This window comes from Strix aluco, chromosome 4 (genome assembly GCF_031877795.1).
Source record: "Strix aluco isolate bStrAlu1 chromosome 4, bStrAlu1.hap1, whole genome shotgun sequence".
In the NCBI taxonomy this organism is placed as follows: domain Eukaryota; kingdom Metazoa; phylum Chordata; class Aves; order Strigiformes; family Strigidae; genus Strix; species Strix aluco.
In genome coordinates, this window is record NC_133934.1 from 96920632 (window position 1) to 96937453 (window position 16822).

The 16822-nt window shown below is 37.4% G+C and overlaps 1 protein-coding gene across 6 annotated transcripts in view; it reads right to left on the reverse strand.

Annotated features, from left to right (window-relative positions):
- Window positions 1–357: 357 nt before the first annotated feature.
- Window positions 358–16822, reverse strand: part of SCG5 (secretogranin V) — a 32178-nt gene continuing 15713 nt past the window's right edge. For all 6 annotated transcript variants that reach the window (XM_074824494.1, XM_074824498.1, XM_074824495.1 and 3 more), the window contains exons 3-6: window positions 15815–15964; window positions 12745–12857; window positions 7175–7228; window positions 358–3437 (exon numbers count right to left, since the gene is read on the reverse strand). In XM_074824494.1, the coding sequence (XP_074680595.1) occupies window positions 3342–3437; window positions 7175–7228; window positions 12745–12857; window positions 15815–15964 (413 nt within the window). In that variant the 3' untranslated portion in view covers window positions 358–3341. The remainder of the gene's footprint in view (window positions 3438–7174; window positions 7229–12744; window positions 12858–15814; window positions 15965–16822) is intronic.

Genomic DNA, 16822 nt, shown 5'->3' on the forward strand with positions numbered 1-16822 from the left:
CCAAGTTTCTTTGGTTTGCTCATGAGTTGCTGAATAGATTAGTGGCATGGTTTTGTTAGGTGAATACAAATGTGCCAATAAAAAGAAGCATATCGCTATTTCCCCTCCTAAATAATTCACTAAGCATTTTTATATTACTTTCTTCTGTGGGTTGACATCTTTATATTCTTTACTACTGAGTTTATTATAAGACTATCTTTTAAAAGGTGTATGTTAAGAGTGTGTGTGCGTATATATGTACACATGCACCCCCAGAGTAAGTTTTTTTGTTGCAATCAAATACTATAATCTGCTCAGTTACACAGTGCTTTTTTTAAACTAAGGTCATAAATATTTCTTTACCAGACAAAACCAATGTTGCATGGCAATACACTTTATTTTGTATAGCTTTTTTCAAGCACATTGTGTCTCAAATATGTCAGAGGTAATTAATACACGTGCAGATTTGAAAATAATCTTGAAAGGTTTTAATTTAATTCTAAACAACAATAGCAATATACATGCTCCTTAGTTCACATGCATCATAAATGTAAAAGGGTGATTACACCTGTAAGAGCTGAACAGCTGTTTACATTCTTGTAAATCTTGGTTTGGTGGAGTGAGCTCCTAGTAAGTGGGATAGTTAGTATCTTTGTTCATTGATTCTGAAAGACCAGCACTGTGATGATTCTTTATTAAAAAATACATCTACGTGTTTGGACTGTTGTTGGAGCAGAGGAAGGACAACTTTTTTTGCTTGGTTTTGGGTTTTTTTTAATTAACATGGGACTACCAATACCAGTACAGAAAGGCAGCTCTGCTATGAAACTGAAATTAGAATAATTAATCTCATTATCATGGTGTAATACCTATATTTTATTAAAATTTCACAATAGTGCTGTTGAGTCTTCCTGGTGAAACACTCAAGCTGATGTACTCAGCAGATGGTTGCTCACCACCATGTGTTTGATTTCTTCCAGCAGACAGTTCCAGTAAGATGCATCATTGTATTGTACAGTGTAAAGGGTTTTTTTGCCTGCATTTAAAGACAAAAACATCTCTAAGTTGTGCAATTTTTCCTTCGCTTGCTCTGTGCAGTTCTACCATAAACAGAAGGGCAGCTCCTCAGGCCCTACCAGGGTGACAGGCAGCCACTGGGGATCCCTGTGCTGGTCAGCTAGCAGCACCGGATCAGCACATCCTCATACAGGGGGTGTAGTGAGCTAAAGTGCTTCAAAAAATCAGATGTGAGATTTCTGATACTATTAAGGAAACAATACTTGTTTACTTCTCCCTTTTTAAGCCCCCCATTTACTGTACACAGCACCTTTTATTATGTACTGGTCCTTAGTAAAAATTTAAATAAATTGCCTTCATGGTTGCTTCATTTCTGTGATTAAAATGGATTTTTACTGCAGCTAACAAGGACAGAATATACCTCAGATTGTTTTAAAAGTGTTAAGACAGTTGAGTATCTGAAGAAACACCAGTTTCTTAGTAATGGAAATGTAGCCTCTGACCAACTGGCAGCCTTGTGGCAGCACCAGCAGCTGGCTGTGGGGTTAGGTGGGAGGAACCACCGTTTCACACACTCTGGGCCACTGGGCATCAGTAGGTTCTGATCTCAGATTCATGCCACAATATATAGGTTTCTTCTGGTTTTGGAGACAACCTTTGCAACCCTGCAGCTCTCAGTACCTGTGTGAAGACGAAGCAGGAGCGCAGATAAAAAGAGTATGCTTCAGAAGCAGAGAATGCAAGTTCCCTCATGTGAACAGCTGGATTACTCCCATCCCATTCCAGGCACTGGAATTGGAAGGAGCTCTGTGATTCACACAGACTCCTCAATTTCATATCACATGTGAGTATAAACCCCACTGCGTTGCATACTATTTAGTTTTCCAGAATCTTTTTAAAGAGGAAGTATGATGGAAGACATGATAGTTTAGCCTAGAATGTTACAGAGTTTTGCAATCTACCCATAAATGACATGACAGTACTGACTGTCTTCATAACATAAGTTACTACAAATTACTGAGTGCTGGGATAGAAAAAGCAAATGCCATACACAGTCGTATTTGTGCCATCCTATTAACTTTAATCTTAGGTAGCTAGGGCCTTTAAGTTTCTGTTAGTTTCTTACCTGTTTTTTCTCAGGGGTCATCATGCCTGTCATAGTGTTGTCTTTCTGTAGGACAGGGAAGGAAACTACAATTTTTTTTCCATAGATTTGAAGTTCAAAGGTGTAGGCTACTGCTGTTTTCCATAATTTCAATGCCCCATGCATATGGGCTTGAAATATTTCAGATGCGCTCTGAAATTAGATAATTTCATAGTCTCATCTTTCAGAAAGGGAGAACTCAGTTTTCTGAAATATAAAGTTCTTCAATCTCCTAGGGGCAAAAAGGCAATTTAAGCTTCCCAGAGCAACTTCAAGAGCAGTGATAGCTACCAGCATTATTAGAATATCATAGTTTTGGAAGATCATCAACTATAACGGCCTTCATATCCTGCATTTAGATTCAGAGGATGTTGACACAACATTAGTAACACAGACAAATGTCTCCATCTTCACTTATAATATCCCAGGGACACATAATTTAAGAATGTGATAATGCATAAATGCTGCTGTTACTAAGACAAAGAACAGCGGGGGAGATTAATTTCCACACAACAGTACCATTGATAAGGAAGATAGATGTGCAAGTGTTCAGGAAAGTTGTGGACATGGAACGACTAAAACTAACAGAAAAATATTCCAGTGGATAGAGTCAAAAAGCAGTTCTTTAATTTTTAAATTTGCACAGCAATAACCAAGACAAATGGGCCTCTGAAATATTTTGGAAAATGTCACTTTGCAAACCTTGTAGATTGCTTAAATGTTTATTAAAATGGACCAAAAGCCAAAATTCTCTGGGTAAAATAAATACTTTGTCCTTGCTAAGTAACAATATTTGTGAACAAAACATAAAACTATAATTTTCATGTGTCAAACACAGTAACATTTAAGATTAAATGTTGGAGTCGAATTGGGAATTTTTTTACATCTTCCTATTTACAAGCTGCTCATTAAGACCATTTACCTCACGTAGCTATTAAAGTGACTAACATTTTTTAAGTTTGCTCCATGACTAAAATAAAAATAACAGAAATGTCCTTTTACCATAACTTAACGAAAAGCAGAACCATATTTTTGTTATCTAGGAGAACATACTGTTATAAATACAGCTGTTTTTCATCTACAATTATATAAATAATAAACATGCTGCCATTCACAAGGATTTTAATAGATGATTATATATAAGCAATATTACGATCTAGCAGAGGATGGCATGAGTTTTCATCATTCATTTTTATTGTACTTATTCAGGACCCTTGTCTTCATCTGAAAAATGTGGAACAGACTTCTTTGCTACAACATTATCCAGTCGCTGTCCTTGCAGATACGGGTTCACACTCTGAAAAAGTTAAAAATTATTTATGCTCATTAGAAACAAGAAAACATATAAAAGGTAACTAGGATTATTGAATATATTTATATATTTCTTATCTGTCAAATACTTGCAGACTGAAGAAAAAAAAATTGCTGCCAGGGAGTAAATCTAAAAGTCAATCAGTGTTTTGTTTTCTAACATTTTTTGTGTGCAAGAATTTAATCCAATCCTCTAAAAAGAATACAAGTGAAGGAGGACTATCAAGAATATAGGACAGTCTGAATTAAACACTGCCTTTTTGCTGCACTCCTCCTTTCCTCAGCTCAGCAGAGAAGCAGCAGCAGATCTAACTTCTTAATTCTTGAGGCAGGACAGAATTTGTTAGAGAAGTACAGGTAAAGCTTTAGGTTAAATCAGTAGCCTCTGATAGACCTTATGCTGACAGGCAAGTTAGGTACCACGGTACCATTTTTGACCAAAGTCTCTTCTCTAGCCCATCTCTCCAGGAAACCCCTCCTCGCTTCCTCTCGATGCTGTGATAAAAAACGGGTGGCACAGAAGCAGAGCCAAACAAGGTTTTGGCATAGGAAATGGCTCTCCTACCACTGCCAGAACAAGGGAATGCTGGAAGGATCATCCCTGGCGAGGGTTTAACTTCACTCTGCACCATGCAAGCAGCACAATGTGAGACTGAAGATGAACAGATCCTGTCTCAAAACTGTTTGGAGATCATAGTAATGTAGAAAGCCTATGCTTGAATTTTATCTATACCAATGGAATAAAATGTATTTATTGTATTTGCAAGTATCAAGCAGTTTAGTGGAGCTTGAGAATTAACTTAAATATTATTTACACCCACTTTCTGGCCTGTTAGAGTGTCAGTGTAAACAAAATTCAAGTATATACTTTCACAGATATAGACAAAAATTCTAGTGTGCTGGTTTTGATGCCAATTAAAATTGTTTACCTAAGGACAAACTTTGGAGAAATGCAAATTTTCTAGTATCTCCTGATTTTTGTCAGGCTAGCAGTATCATAGAAATTACTTTTATTGAGATATTTCTGTGTTTCTTTCACCAAAATGTAGGAGTTAAATACTATGGGGAAAAAAAAAAAGCTTTTAAAATAGGCATGAAATATTTATTTTTTCAAATATCTCAAGTATTTGTCAAATCTCTGGAAAAGATTTGGGGTTTGTCTTCGAGTTTAAACCCTTGGGTTTCTCCAGATTTGTAGACGCTATCATACTTAATCATAACAGAGCAGCCCTTTTGCTTTCTTCTATTGTTTTTTTGAGTGTTTTGCCTGCTGCAAGTGAAAACATAAAAATATTAAGAAATGTGGAAAAATCTTTGAAAGTAAAACTAACACTAATTTAATGCTTTAAATTGTTATAAATAAGACACATGTAAATGATTTGTTTGTGTTTGTTGAAAGAAGTTCTGTTTAATGTTAATGTAGTGAAATTCGGCTGTTGCATAAACTTCTAGGAATTATTTGAAGATTCTTAGGAAGATTAATTGGCCTTTTTTTTTTTTTTTGGAATGGTACTTGCTTGCTACTTTTTGAAATAAAGTAGAAGAGAACGAAAATGCATACAAATTTGAATCATTCTCAACCAACAAAAGAAAACACAAAATATAATGCAAAATCTTGGGCTGATTTGACTAAAAAATGTTTAATCCTATACAGCTATGCTGAATTCAAAGCAATGCGGTTCCCGAGTACCTTTGTGTACAGCTCTGAGCCCACAGCAACAGGATTCAGTGATTACAGAAGCACTCCTGTCATATTTGGGATATCAGACTCTGGACAGGGCTATGCTCATGCATAGAAATTAAAAAAAAGGGGAGAATTGCTAGTTAAATTAGAGGTCACTGGAGGCTTCCTTGTCTTGCACTGCAAAGGCTGCAAAAAATAACACAGTAGCCAATTGTAAATATATACCTTTGCTATATATACTGATTATGTGTATCTATGCTTGTATGTGTGTTTATATACATACATATATGAATATACACACATACTTAAGAGAATATGTAGTTTTGTAGACTCAGTAGTGCCTCTGTGACTGTTGCACTGTAACTTTGTATAGACAGAACACAGTTACTCTCCATGGACAACCCAATTCTCCAAATATGACTTGCTTTAAGTTAAAATTGGAACATTCTGACCCAAAAGACCAATCGGTTGCCAAAAGCTGTCCCCTCTAAACTCTCTGTGCAGAAGGGCATGGAGAAGTGGCAGGGACTGCAGAAGCCAGGAGGGGAATCCTGTGGGCTTTTTGGTTTCTGGAAAAATACACTCTGCTGCTGACAGCTCTAGGTTACCCTTGTGCTGATAAAAGTGAAAATTCTGAATGGTTCATTAAAGCATTAGTAATCATTACAGTATTACTCTCAAAACAATATAATACTTTAAATGATAATGAATTTACCATTAAGTGACATGCCTGTGCTAAGAAATCTGCTGCAAAACAAGAAACTGGAGCTTCACCTCCAAAATTCTGGGCTGCCCGTGGCCATGTGGCTGTCATGTCTCTCCAGCCATTATTCCTTTTGTATCTGATTACGTCAGTCAGCACACAGAAAATGTTTTTTTTTGTTTTGGTTTTTTTTTCCTCATGTATATATTGCACTAATCCCACTTTAACATGCTGCTCTAGGTATTAATAAATACTCCACACAACTATTTCCAGAGTAAATTCTACTTTAGAGTTAAAATCAGATAACTACCCTTTTTCCTTTTCTGCTAACAAACTCAAAAATCAAATGTAAGCTGAAGGCAGATACTAAGCTCAAGATAGATCATTAACCTACAGTTGAACAGTGTTTATTACCAGTGATGCATGAATTGATAAGAAATCAACTTACCTTCTCCCTTTCTAGCAAAGACTAGGTTTGAGAGTTAAATAAGTAAATAAATAAATAAATCATCTTCACTTATGCTTCAGTTATTTTAAACCAAATTTACTTAATTTACAGTATAAACTGTGCTGCCATATTTTGAAAAGCTACTTTCTGGCAGAGAGCTGGACTTTTTCTTCTTGGAAAAAAAAAAAACAAACTAAAAAAAAAAAAAACCCAAAAAAACAAGCCAAACCACCAGCTGCAAAGCTAAAGACTTTGACTCTGCCTGAAAGTGGTTTTTTGATAAAAGGGCTGACACTACTAAAAAAAAGAGAGAAAATAGTGAGGTGGACTGTACAGAGGTTCTCTGTGATACGTGGATTGCCTTCCTCGTTTCAGGGGCAGAAAGATGAGAATCTATTCTGTCTTTCAAGCAAGTGGGACACAGAGATAGGAGTTCAATCTGAGGTAAATCAAAGTATATAAGTGAATCAAATTAGATCAGCTAAAGAAACAGCTGTACTGTCATTTACATGTATGGATAGTGGTAATTAATTTTACCAGTATTTTTAGTGGGAAACTTTTAATTTCTGTTTAAAAGACATGTAATTACTTTTGAATGGTTTTATGCAAATAGCATCAATTTAAAAACACATATAAAATTTTTTAATTAATGCTCTGCTTTGAAGTGCATTTTCTGAAAGCAACAGGTTATTTAGAGAAATACATCTGGTACTTGGTAGGCAGTCCTGAAGCCTGCTGTAGTAGTTTATCACAGAGATTCCCTCACTTTATGCATTATCTAAGGTATAATGCAGATTCATTAGACTAACTCTACATTTCAACAGTATGATTTTAATTCTTATTAGCTCTCTAGATGATACAGGGGCTATAAAGTATTCTGATAGTTACCCTCTTTCTTCTTTTTGGACCACCATTAATCTTCTCAAAGAGTAAATTCTTGCTCTGGAAGGGGAAAAAATGCAGCCATCAAATTCATTACAGTCTTCTTTTACAACTTTTGCTGTTAAATATTAGCAAGTTTAGAGGGGTGTGTAGTTTTATGGGAAAGATAAACCACAAATAAATATTTGGATATTCCTACTAACATTTTGCAGTTCTTCAGGAGCAGTCACAGTCTTAACAATTAAAAACCCAGTAATCTTCCACTATGTTGCACTATATTATCATCTGTGTTCAGGCAGTAAGTGCTTCAAGTACATGCTGGTATAACGATATAGACTGGATGTTCCCCATCCTGTGATACATGGTCTAAATACATATGTATTTTAAAAAAAAAAAAAAAGGAAAGAAGAAAAGAGTAGGAGGGAGAGGAAGCAGGAATCCTACCTCTGGTACATCTTTCTATACATTTGAGGTGACACACGAACAGGAGCAAAAAAATTTTGCTTTACAAGGGATTTTCTGATTCCTTTTAAAAACGGCAATCAGCGTCATTCCTACTGTTTTGTTGTCTTTGCTCATTCCCTTCCAGATATCAACACTTCCCAGTGCAAAGTTCTGCTGAAAGGAATTCAGTGCCAACTCTTCCTTTGTTTAAGTAGTGCCCTCAATAAAGTTTCTAAAAACCATTTGGTCTATAACATTTTTTTAATGGCAAACCTTTTAAAAACTGCCAAAAACATCTTGGCAGAAGAGAAAGTTATGATGATGAGAAAAGAAAAAAAAAAACACAACACAAAAAAACCCCCCTCTGACCATAGTTTACATAAGTGCATCCACATATTGTTGTATTTCATACAAGTAGTGAATTCTAATAAAGTCTGGAATAACACACACATGCTCAACACATTTTGTTTCAATTGTGTATTATGAAGAAAAACAAAACCAAACCCTAACCTGAAAATGGAAGGAGAGAAGAATTACATGTATAAAAGCAGAACACTGTATAAACAAAGCCATTAATTCTGCTATAAACAACTGACCTAACATTGATTATATAAATAGAAAGTGTAATTCTAGCACGAGACAAATTCACCAAACACTTCTACCCTCTCTGCAGCCTTGATATGAGAAAAAACAAACATTTTCAAGTGTTACAATGAAATCTGCCAAAATTGTCTGTTTTGTACTTCACATGTTCATTAAACCTCAAATTCACAAGGCCTATCTCTTGCCCAACCTCAGTTATTTTGTCTGAGCTGTGCCAAAAGGGAACAGAGATGAAGTTGGCCAAGGGAGGCATTCTTGGCTAGTCATTTATGCAAACTCACTTTGGGAAAACTTAAATTTAACATTTTGAAGAAACCCACGGATGCGTAAATTATTCTTTTTAGGAAACAAAGCACCACCAAAGCCTCTCTTGTAAACTATTTGACCTTATACTTTTCACAAGAAGAAAAATAGTGTTTCTGAAATAAAAAGAATTTCATGACTACTGGAGCTAACACTTCTGTCACTCAGGAAAATTCCTGACAGTTGAACTGTTCCTGCTCAGGAAGGTCGCATTTTGTTTAGTCTGTTTGGGAATGTTTTAAGACCATAACTACTACTTAAGCATTATGTGGAGTGCAAAGCAAATGGGGTTATGGAGCATGAGCTAGGAGTGTGCTTGTACAGTAATAGCAATCCTGAAAATATCTTCCACTGCGTAAGAGCCTGAGCTCCATCAGCCACCAAAATCTGCCCGTGAAGTGCTCACCATTCTCATCTGTCACCTAGGAGTTGCACAGAGTTTCTCCGGTTAAAGATACACTTCACATGGAGATGTGCTGCATGCGCATTGCTACTTTCCCTTCACTCCTGGAGCTTCCTTTGCACTGTCCTGGCTACTTGGATTAGGATACTACAGGTTGGGATTTGGGTGGGAACAACTCAGAAGTTAAAATGCTTATAACCAACTAATACCAGAGAGATTTACCCTTAGATCTTTCAGACTTCACTGAAACTTCTTTAAGTCAGTAATAATCAGCAGCTCTGTAATCTGGACCTGCACAATTATTAAACAAAACCGAAAAGGAAAATTGCATTGCAAAGTTGCACCCTTTCAGAAGGGCTTTTTTTTTCTTCCCCAGTCAATTTACAGTCTTATCAGGAACATCAAGCATGACAATTTCTATTACACCAAGCATACTACACTGAATTAAACAATATGTACGGTCTGAAATTGAAGAGGGGGACCAGACCTACCATAACCATCCCAATAATCACCACTGCCATCCAGATATTTAACAACATCAGTTGGTAAAGAAAGATGCACTTAATGTTGCTCGGAAAGATGCACTTGATGTTGCTCACTATAACTGGAGTTGAAATTAAAAAAAAAATAAAATCTGAGTGACTAGTTTCAGGTTTCCATTAAAATTAGGAAGCCAGAGATGGTAACTTCTTTAACAAGGAGTTCAACTTTGTTGAGTATTTTTATCCCTCCTTTCCATTTGCCTTTCTTTGTACTGTCTTGGATACCTCCAGTGTAGCTGACAAGCAGAACTGGCATTATTCCTACCCTTAGAAATGTTATCCATTGCTTCAGTAAAAAGAAGTGTGGCCGAAAAACATAGTTGCTTTTAATTTTCTATTTGTACACTAATGCTGGTGTCAGAAAACACAGCTGAACTTCCCGCCTCTTTTTAACCTCTACATGTGGTAGTGGTTAACACTTTGGGTTTCAATAAATAACAACTTACATATAAGTGGTTTTTAGATTTGTATTGTAAATTGTATATTGTAAACTATCTTCGTGTAAGTCTTTCTGGATGCCAACAACACTTCTTCAGACCATCTAGAGTCAAGTTGCAAGACGCAGAAAAAAGGCAGACTCAAATGCAAAGTACCTGTCTCCTGCAAGGAAAAGTCTGAACTGAGGGGAAAAAACTATCAGAAATCTTAGAAACTATAGTTGCACACTAGGGTAGAAACCTCCAAAAGTCCCTCATTTTACTACTTCCAGTGTCCCTTCTATGTTTTCCATGTATGAGGAGGAAAAAAAGGATCTTCGGGGCTGGGGAGGAGAGGGTAAGCTGTGTATCTCACTCTATACACAAGGTCTGTTCCTGAGACTTCCAACAGAAATTCCATATTGGAATTTGGATACATGGAGAGTTGTCCCAAAGACAGGAAAATTCTTCCTCTTTCTTCCCTCTCTTAACCCAGTATACATTTATCATGATTTATATATTTTTAGCTTCATACGTATGAGCAGTATTTACACGTAATATTTAACATCTACACGGAATCATACACTTTGCTGTCTACGACAGCTTCTAGACTTGTTTTACCCTTATAAAATACATCTACTATTCATAGGGTACTGCAGAGGTCCCACAGCTTTGCAAACATGAGAGTCTGTCACCAAAACAAACCAACCAACCTGTTTCCTTCCCATTATTCATGAACAAGCAGGTCTTTTTTTTTTTTTTCTCCCTGACCTGCTAACATAATTTGGGTTTTACTGTGGTTACGCTAAGGAATGCATGCTGGCTCCTTGAAAGGGCAAGTCAGTGGGAACTGTAACACTGCCTCAACCGCTCTGTGGCAGGAAAAGGCAGGGGAGAAGCTCCCCTGAGAGCTGTGAGCACACGCCAGCTCGCGTGGGTCCAGGAGACACACTGGCTCCGAGGGCTTCAGACGGTGGTGACAGCCTAGTGCCTTCACGGCATGCGGGAGTTCATAGAAACGCCATCTGTAAATACACAGCCAGTACAGCCCCTGGTGCATTTCATCCCAGGCTCTTCCACGGGAGAAGAAGGAACAGGCTGCTAGCGGGCAGAGGGGATTTTGGTGGCTGGGGGCAGCCCACAGTTGGCCGTGTCGGTCATTTACGACTTAATCCAGATGACAGTAAGTGACCTAAAAGATCTGTTCTACTTTATCTCTCCTTTATAAAGTCTCAAACAGCTAACTTTTAGAGTGCTTTTCTGCTCTTATTTTTCCAGAGAGATAAAAATGACAAAGCCAGCCATAAAACCAGATATTGTTGTATTTATCTTTTTAATGTGTAGTAATATACAATGAGTAGGCAATCGGGGAAATTCTCCTGGACCTCAGCAGAACATTTGCTCATGCACGTTACCAGCTGTTTCATCTCTAATTAAAAAGATCTGGAGTTGGCTACGCTGCAGCTAGATATGATCGCTGTTTAGTACCTAACAGTCTGTTTTAATCCATGCATGAGCAGCTTTTTCCCCCTGAATTAGTAGTGATGGATGGAGAAATGAAAAAAGGTCAGTATTCACTAATGATTACCTACCATTTGTTAAGTATATATGTTGCTGATGACAATGCAGTATGTACACTCGATTCTGAAATATTGGTATAGGCCAAAGATTTACAGAAGTGCTTTTATAGTGTTCAAAATGGTATTATGAAAGTAAATTACTTATGAATAATAAGCAAACTAACAGCATTATCTGGCATAAATAAGAAAGTTCACCATCTGGTGTTTTTAAAATTAAAACCTTTGATGGTAATTACTTAGAATGCAAGAAGAGTTTCCAAAATTTGGATTTTTGGCATGATTCTCTCTAGAAATTTAGCACTCACATAAGTAATTAAGACTATAAATCTTACACTGGTTTGATTATGAACGATGAATCATTGTCTCACAATTACAGCAGAAGAGGCTGCCAAACATGTCCATTTATCAATATATGCTTACAGAGCACTGGTTTAGGGCAATCTTAAGTAAAGTGTTATAACAATATAAAATGAGATTTCATGATTTGCTCTAGAAGCATAAATTATGATCATTGTTATTGTTTTCCTGGCGCCTGAAAATGGATTTGGGATTGAACATTTAACTGATGTAATCTAAGATTAAGTGGCAGAGCTTTCTTTGGAGCCTCTAGCCTGCAGAAATAGTCTAGCTGGAGTTATTAAAGTCCTTGTACACTCAGAACAAGATTTCTGCCCTTAGTGTAGCTCGCTGTATTTATTATATGCTATGTGTCAAATAGGTTTTCAATATAATATAGTGCATAACCCAAACAGAGGAAGAAGCAGCATCAAGTGCTCCAAAATCCTTAAGCCAGAGAGGATTCCTTAGAGCAAGTTGTCTGGACCTAGATTTTTTAAGGTGTTTAGGCACTGCTGCACTCCATTAAGGATTTTTTAGCATCTAAGTAACTGAACAGTGAATAGTCACTGAACCTGGATAACCTTTCAAATTAGGGCCCTGTTATGTTTTGAAATCTTGTGCTAAAATCTGCACTAATACTGGTTACACCTTCACTGTAGTTTGAGATGTGTTTTGTTACATTTATCAAGCATATACGTAGTTGACATGCTTTAGGACAGGTAGTAAGATGAGGATTTCTACTTTCTACTTTTATGGGCCTTTCATCAATCACAGGCATTATTTCTATATTATTAAGGGCAAGTACACTTTTTTGAGAAGTTTCCCTTAGGGTGACAATTTTTCCAGCAATAAGCACAATATTCTCCTTGTGGTTTCATAGTATCCCACACAGCAGACAATACCCAGTTTCACATGCAACAAAAATAAGCAAGCAGCATGTACTCACCCACTTGCCCATGTTGGGATAGTCATGCTCTGGATCAAAAAGGTGTTGGTGCAGCTGGTATTCCCTGCTGAACTCTGCTGTGTCTGGGGTGTTTTCTAGACACCCATCATCAACTGCAAAAGTATGGTAGAAAGCACTGAGTGCTTAGTAGCTTCAAAACACACATTACGTGCCACATTAATCAGCAAACTTCTTAAATGCAATTATGAAATTTTAAAAAATCCCAACATTTAAAAAACTGGATGACTGGAAAACCAGGTATTCTTTTCTTTTGAAAGGAGTTTGTCAGGATATATTTAAATATTTTTTTTTTAAAAAAACCACAACAAAACGTCAAAACGAAAAAAAAAAAAAAATTTCCAAGCTCTCCCCCCTCCTTTTTGTTTTTCTTTTAAATTAGTGATTAAGCTTGATTTTACATAGAACTGCATGTTACTCTGATTCAGAAGGGATCCTCTTTTCATTTTTAAATGCTCACAGGAGGTTGTAGAAATTGTTTAGGCAATACTTTTGAAGCTCATGGTAAAATGATGCTGTGAGCAAAGACAAGAGTTTTCTTCACTGAGTAGCTCCTCACGGAACTCCACTTCTGGTTTGCTACTTTGCTCAGAATGGCTGAAAACCATTTATGCCTCATATGAGCTCATAAAAACGCAATGTGGCAGAAGTTTTATGCTGAAGACATTTCTGCAGATTGGTAACTAAGCTGATGGGTCCAGAAACCTCCTTTAATCACAATGGATGGTTTTGCAGAGAGTGTCACATAGAGGATAATACTCTTAAAAATCAGTTTATGGACTTGTTACCAAAGTAAGTAATCTTTAGATTAAACAAAGATTCAGCAACTTAAGGCCAGTGTAGCTCTTGGAAAAAGTCTGCTGCTGGAGCTCCCTCTGCTTTGTCAGCATGGGGAGCTTGCAGCCCAACTTCCTCTCAGACATACCCAAGGAGATCCTACCACCCGGGGCATGATGCTGGGCGTCCAGATAGCTACATCTGCCAGAACACAAGCACTCCAGAGGACACACCTGTGGACTTTCCCTTCTGTCCTTATGTGATCATCATGTAAAAAGATTTGCAATGGATTATCTTTTCTCCTTAGATGTGGCAAAAAGTAAAGACATAACTTAAAAATAAGTTGGTTCAATGACCTGAGAAGGTTATTCTAAGTCCAACAGATCCTGCTTTCTATTTTTTCTCCTTAGAATGGGGAAGATTAAAGTTGCCAGTAGGAAATGGGGGAAAACTCACCATACTAGCTAACTCAGAAACCATTAAAGTTAACTACAAGCACTTAAAAATTATCCCAGTCTCAGCAGGGACAGGGTCATCTCAAGAGAGAAGCAGGTGACAACAGAAATGCAGTAGAACTTCTCAGAGCATCAGTGTCTTTTGGTAGAAAACACAAAGGGTATCTGGACATATGTGTGCCCTCTGCAACTGCTAATCCAAGTGTCTTCAAGCTCAAGTGCTCCAGACTTATGTATTCCTGCTGTGGAATGTGCATATGTAGACAGTGACTGGAAAAATTGTTTTCCATTAAACAAATCCACAGACCTGATTGAGGAAGGCCTCTGGTAATTTGTATGCATAATACAGTCACCACTTGAATTTCCATTTAAGGCTCTGAAAAACATTTTACTCTAATCCTAGTAGATAGTATCTTCACTACGACAGAGCAATTTATCTGAGCAAGCAGCACTTCCCTAAGAATTCCCCCTGCGCTCAGATCTGACTATCAGCTTAGCTAACAACTTTTATTCACCTAAGGAAGAAAAATTGAAGGGATTTTCAAAGGCATTTCTCTGGATGCCAGGTTTTTAATTGATTTATCTAATCACTAACAGAAGTCTAATGGGCAAGCACAGAAGATAGAAAGTCTGTGTGTGTGAGAAAACCTAAACCCATCATTTGCAACCTGTCAGACAACAGCTACATTGAACAAAATGGAAGATTAGATATTATTTCAGAAAAGATGCAGGCATCATCACCAAATGGCCTGTAATAGAAAACAGTAAGGGAGAACTATTCACAATTTTGCCATATTTTTGAATGAAATGTAAAAAGCCTGTTTGCAAAACTTTTCATGACAAATATTTTTTTTTGATCAATTTTAAGCTGGTTAGAACATTTTTAAATAAGAATACACACAACTGTTTTGCATTATCCAAATAACATAAAAGAAGACTAAACAGAAAAGATTCTGAAAGGATGGCTTAGCTCACAAATAAAAAATGAGAGAAAAATAAGAGTGCTCATTCCCAGTTCCAGCTCCCAAGGCAGCCAATGGGTGTTTTACTACTACTTTCAGTACTGGAAGTCATTCCTTGGCTCAAGTAACAGGAAAAAGATCAATTCCCTTAGGGTACGTCTATATCATGCACATGCAGTGCATGTTTTACAGATCCTTCAGCAGTAGCCACCCTCCTAGCTAGGTGTCTGCGCAGGTGCAAGCAGAGGGACGCACCGGGTGTCTTGGGTACCACACCGCGCTGGCACGCCACAGCTGCGCTGCTCCTCTGCCAGAGCGAGCCTGCATGCAACACCTTGGGGTATGTCCATGTCGTTTTCCATTTCTTGGCACAGATGCACCCTCAGTGAGCTATAAAGCCACATGGATTGGAGCCAAGTATCTTAAATATTGACTCATGGTCTGGGTTGGAGATCAGGGCAGACAGTTTCATTCCTCTTGGCACGACGAAAGTCTCTAAAATAAGGGTAAATCTCGTCTGTACAGAATGATAACTTTTTTCAGGGGCCAGCCTAAAAATTAACTCCCTCAGGAACAAGATGCTATCATAAATCTCACCATCTTCTACTCCGAGGTCAAGATGATTTCTTCCACCTGATGTTCTCTAGCAGTCATACAGCAATACAGAAGGTGCACATATTAAAAAAAAAAAAAAAAAAATCTCATCTAAACCACCTGATTGCTCAACAGTTCTGCTCCTGGGGTAGAGAATGAAAGAGAATACCCACTGCTGATCAAGTGTCGTACTGCCTAGTACAGTGCTGAAAGGCTGAAAGATGTACAGTGAAGACAGAGGTGTGAAGGCTAGAGCAGAATTACCTGTTTTTCCAAGAGGGCAGGGATTTGGGGGGTCAGGATATCCTTGATCTTCACTGAAATCCTTTGGTACGTTATCTCCTGTAAGCTCGGCTACGATGTTTGGGATATTGCCATAAGGACCCAAGTGCTGGAGACCCTCGTGCGCACCACCTAGTAAAGACAATTTACACACACTGGTTTTTTTCAAGATTAAAAGTGTAAGTGCTTTAGTTGCTACAAGTAATCCAGATTTAGATTTAATATATATATATGTGTTGTTATAGAGACAGAACCAAGTTTAGATTTCAAATGTCTTTCTTAGAAATATAACCCTGTGACCTAAATCAGGTAACTTAGGTAATGAAAAATGAAACTAAGAAAGAAAACCAGCCACTTATCATTAATCTTAGGATTTTCTTCTTCCTTAACTATTTAAGTTATAGGTAAGAAAATGCAAAGAAAAAGAAACATGAGACAGTAATGGAACTCAATACGTTTACTGCACAATCATCTTCAGTCACTGTTTATTGTAGCAAGTAATAATTGAAGAAGATATGGCATGACAACATCATGGCAAGAAGACAAAGTTAACGACACTGTAGAAAGAAATAATATTATTTGCTCAGCCTAGAAATACATTAATTTATTAAGTCATGTGAGGGGACCCAAGGTATTATAGCAAATTTGATTGTATACAGCTAGGAAAATTATTTTAAAATCAAACCATTTCTTAAATGCAAACCTCAGTTTCCTGCAGTAGTGGTGAAAACTCATTAAATGAGTTCACCTTGTAGTCATTAGGGTATGAAACATCACATTCAGTGACTTTTACACCTTAATAGATCAGTTCTAGATGCAGCTTTTTATATTTGCCCTGCAGGACTCAGAGCACCATCACTGCAGGGTTACAACAGCAGCGTGCAGCAGGTGTTATAACTCAGTGGCAGAGGACACAATGATGGGCTTCCTCCTCTTGGGCAAACACACAGAGTGGTGTGCTACAGCCTTCTCCCACGCATCTCAGCTTGA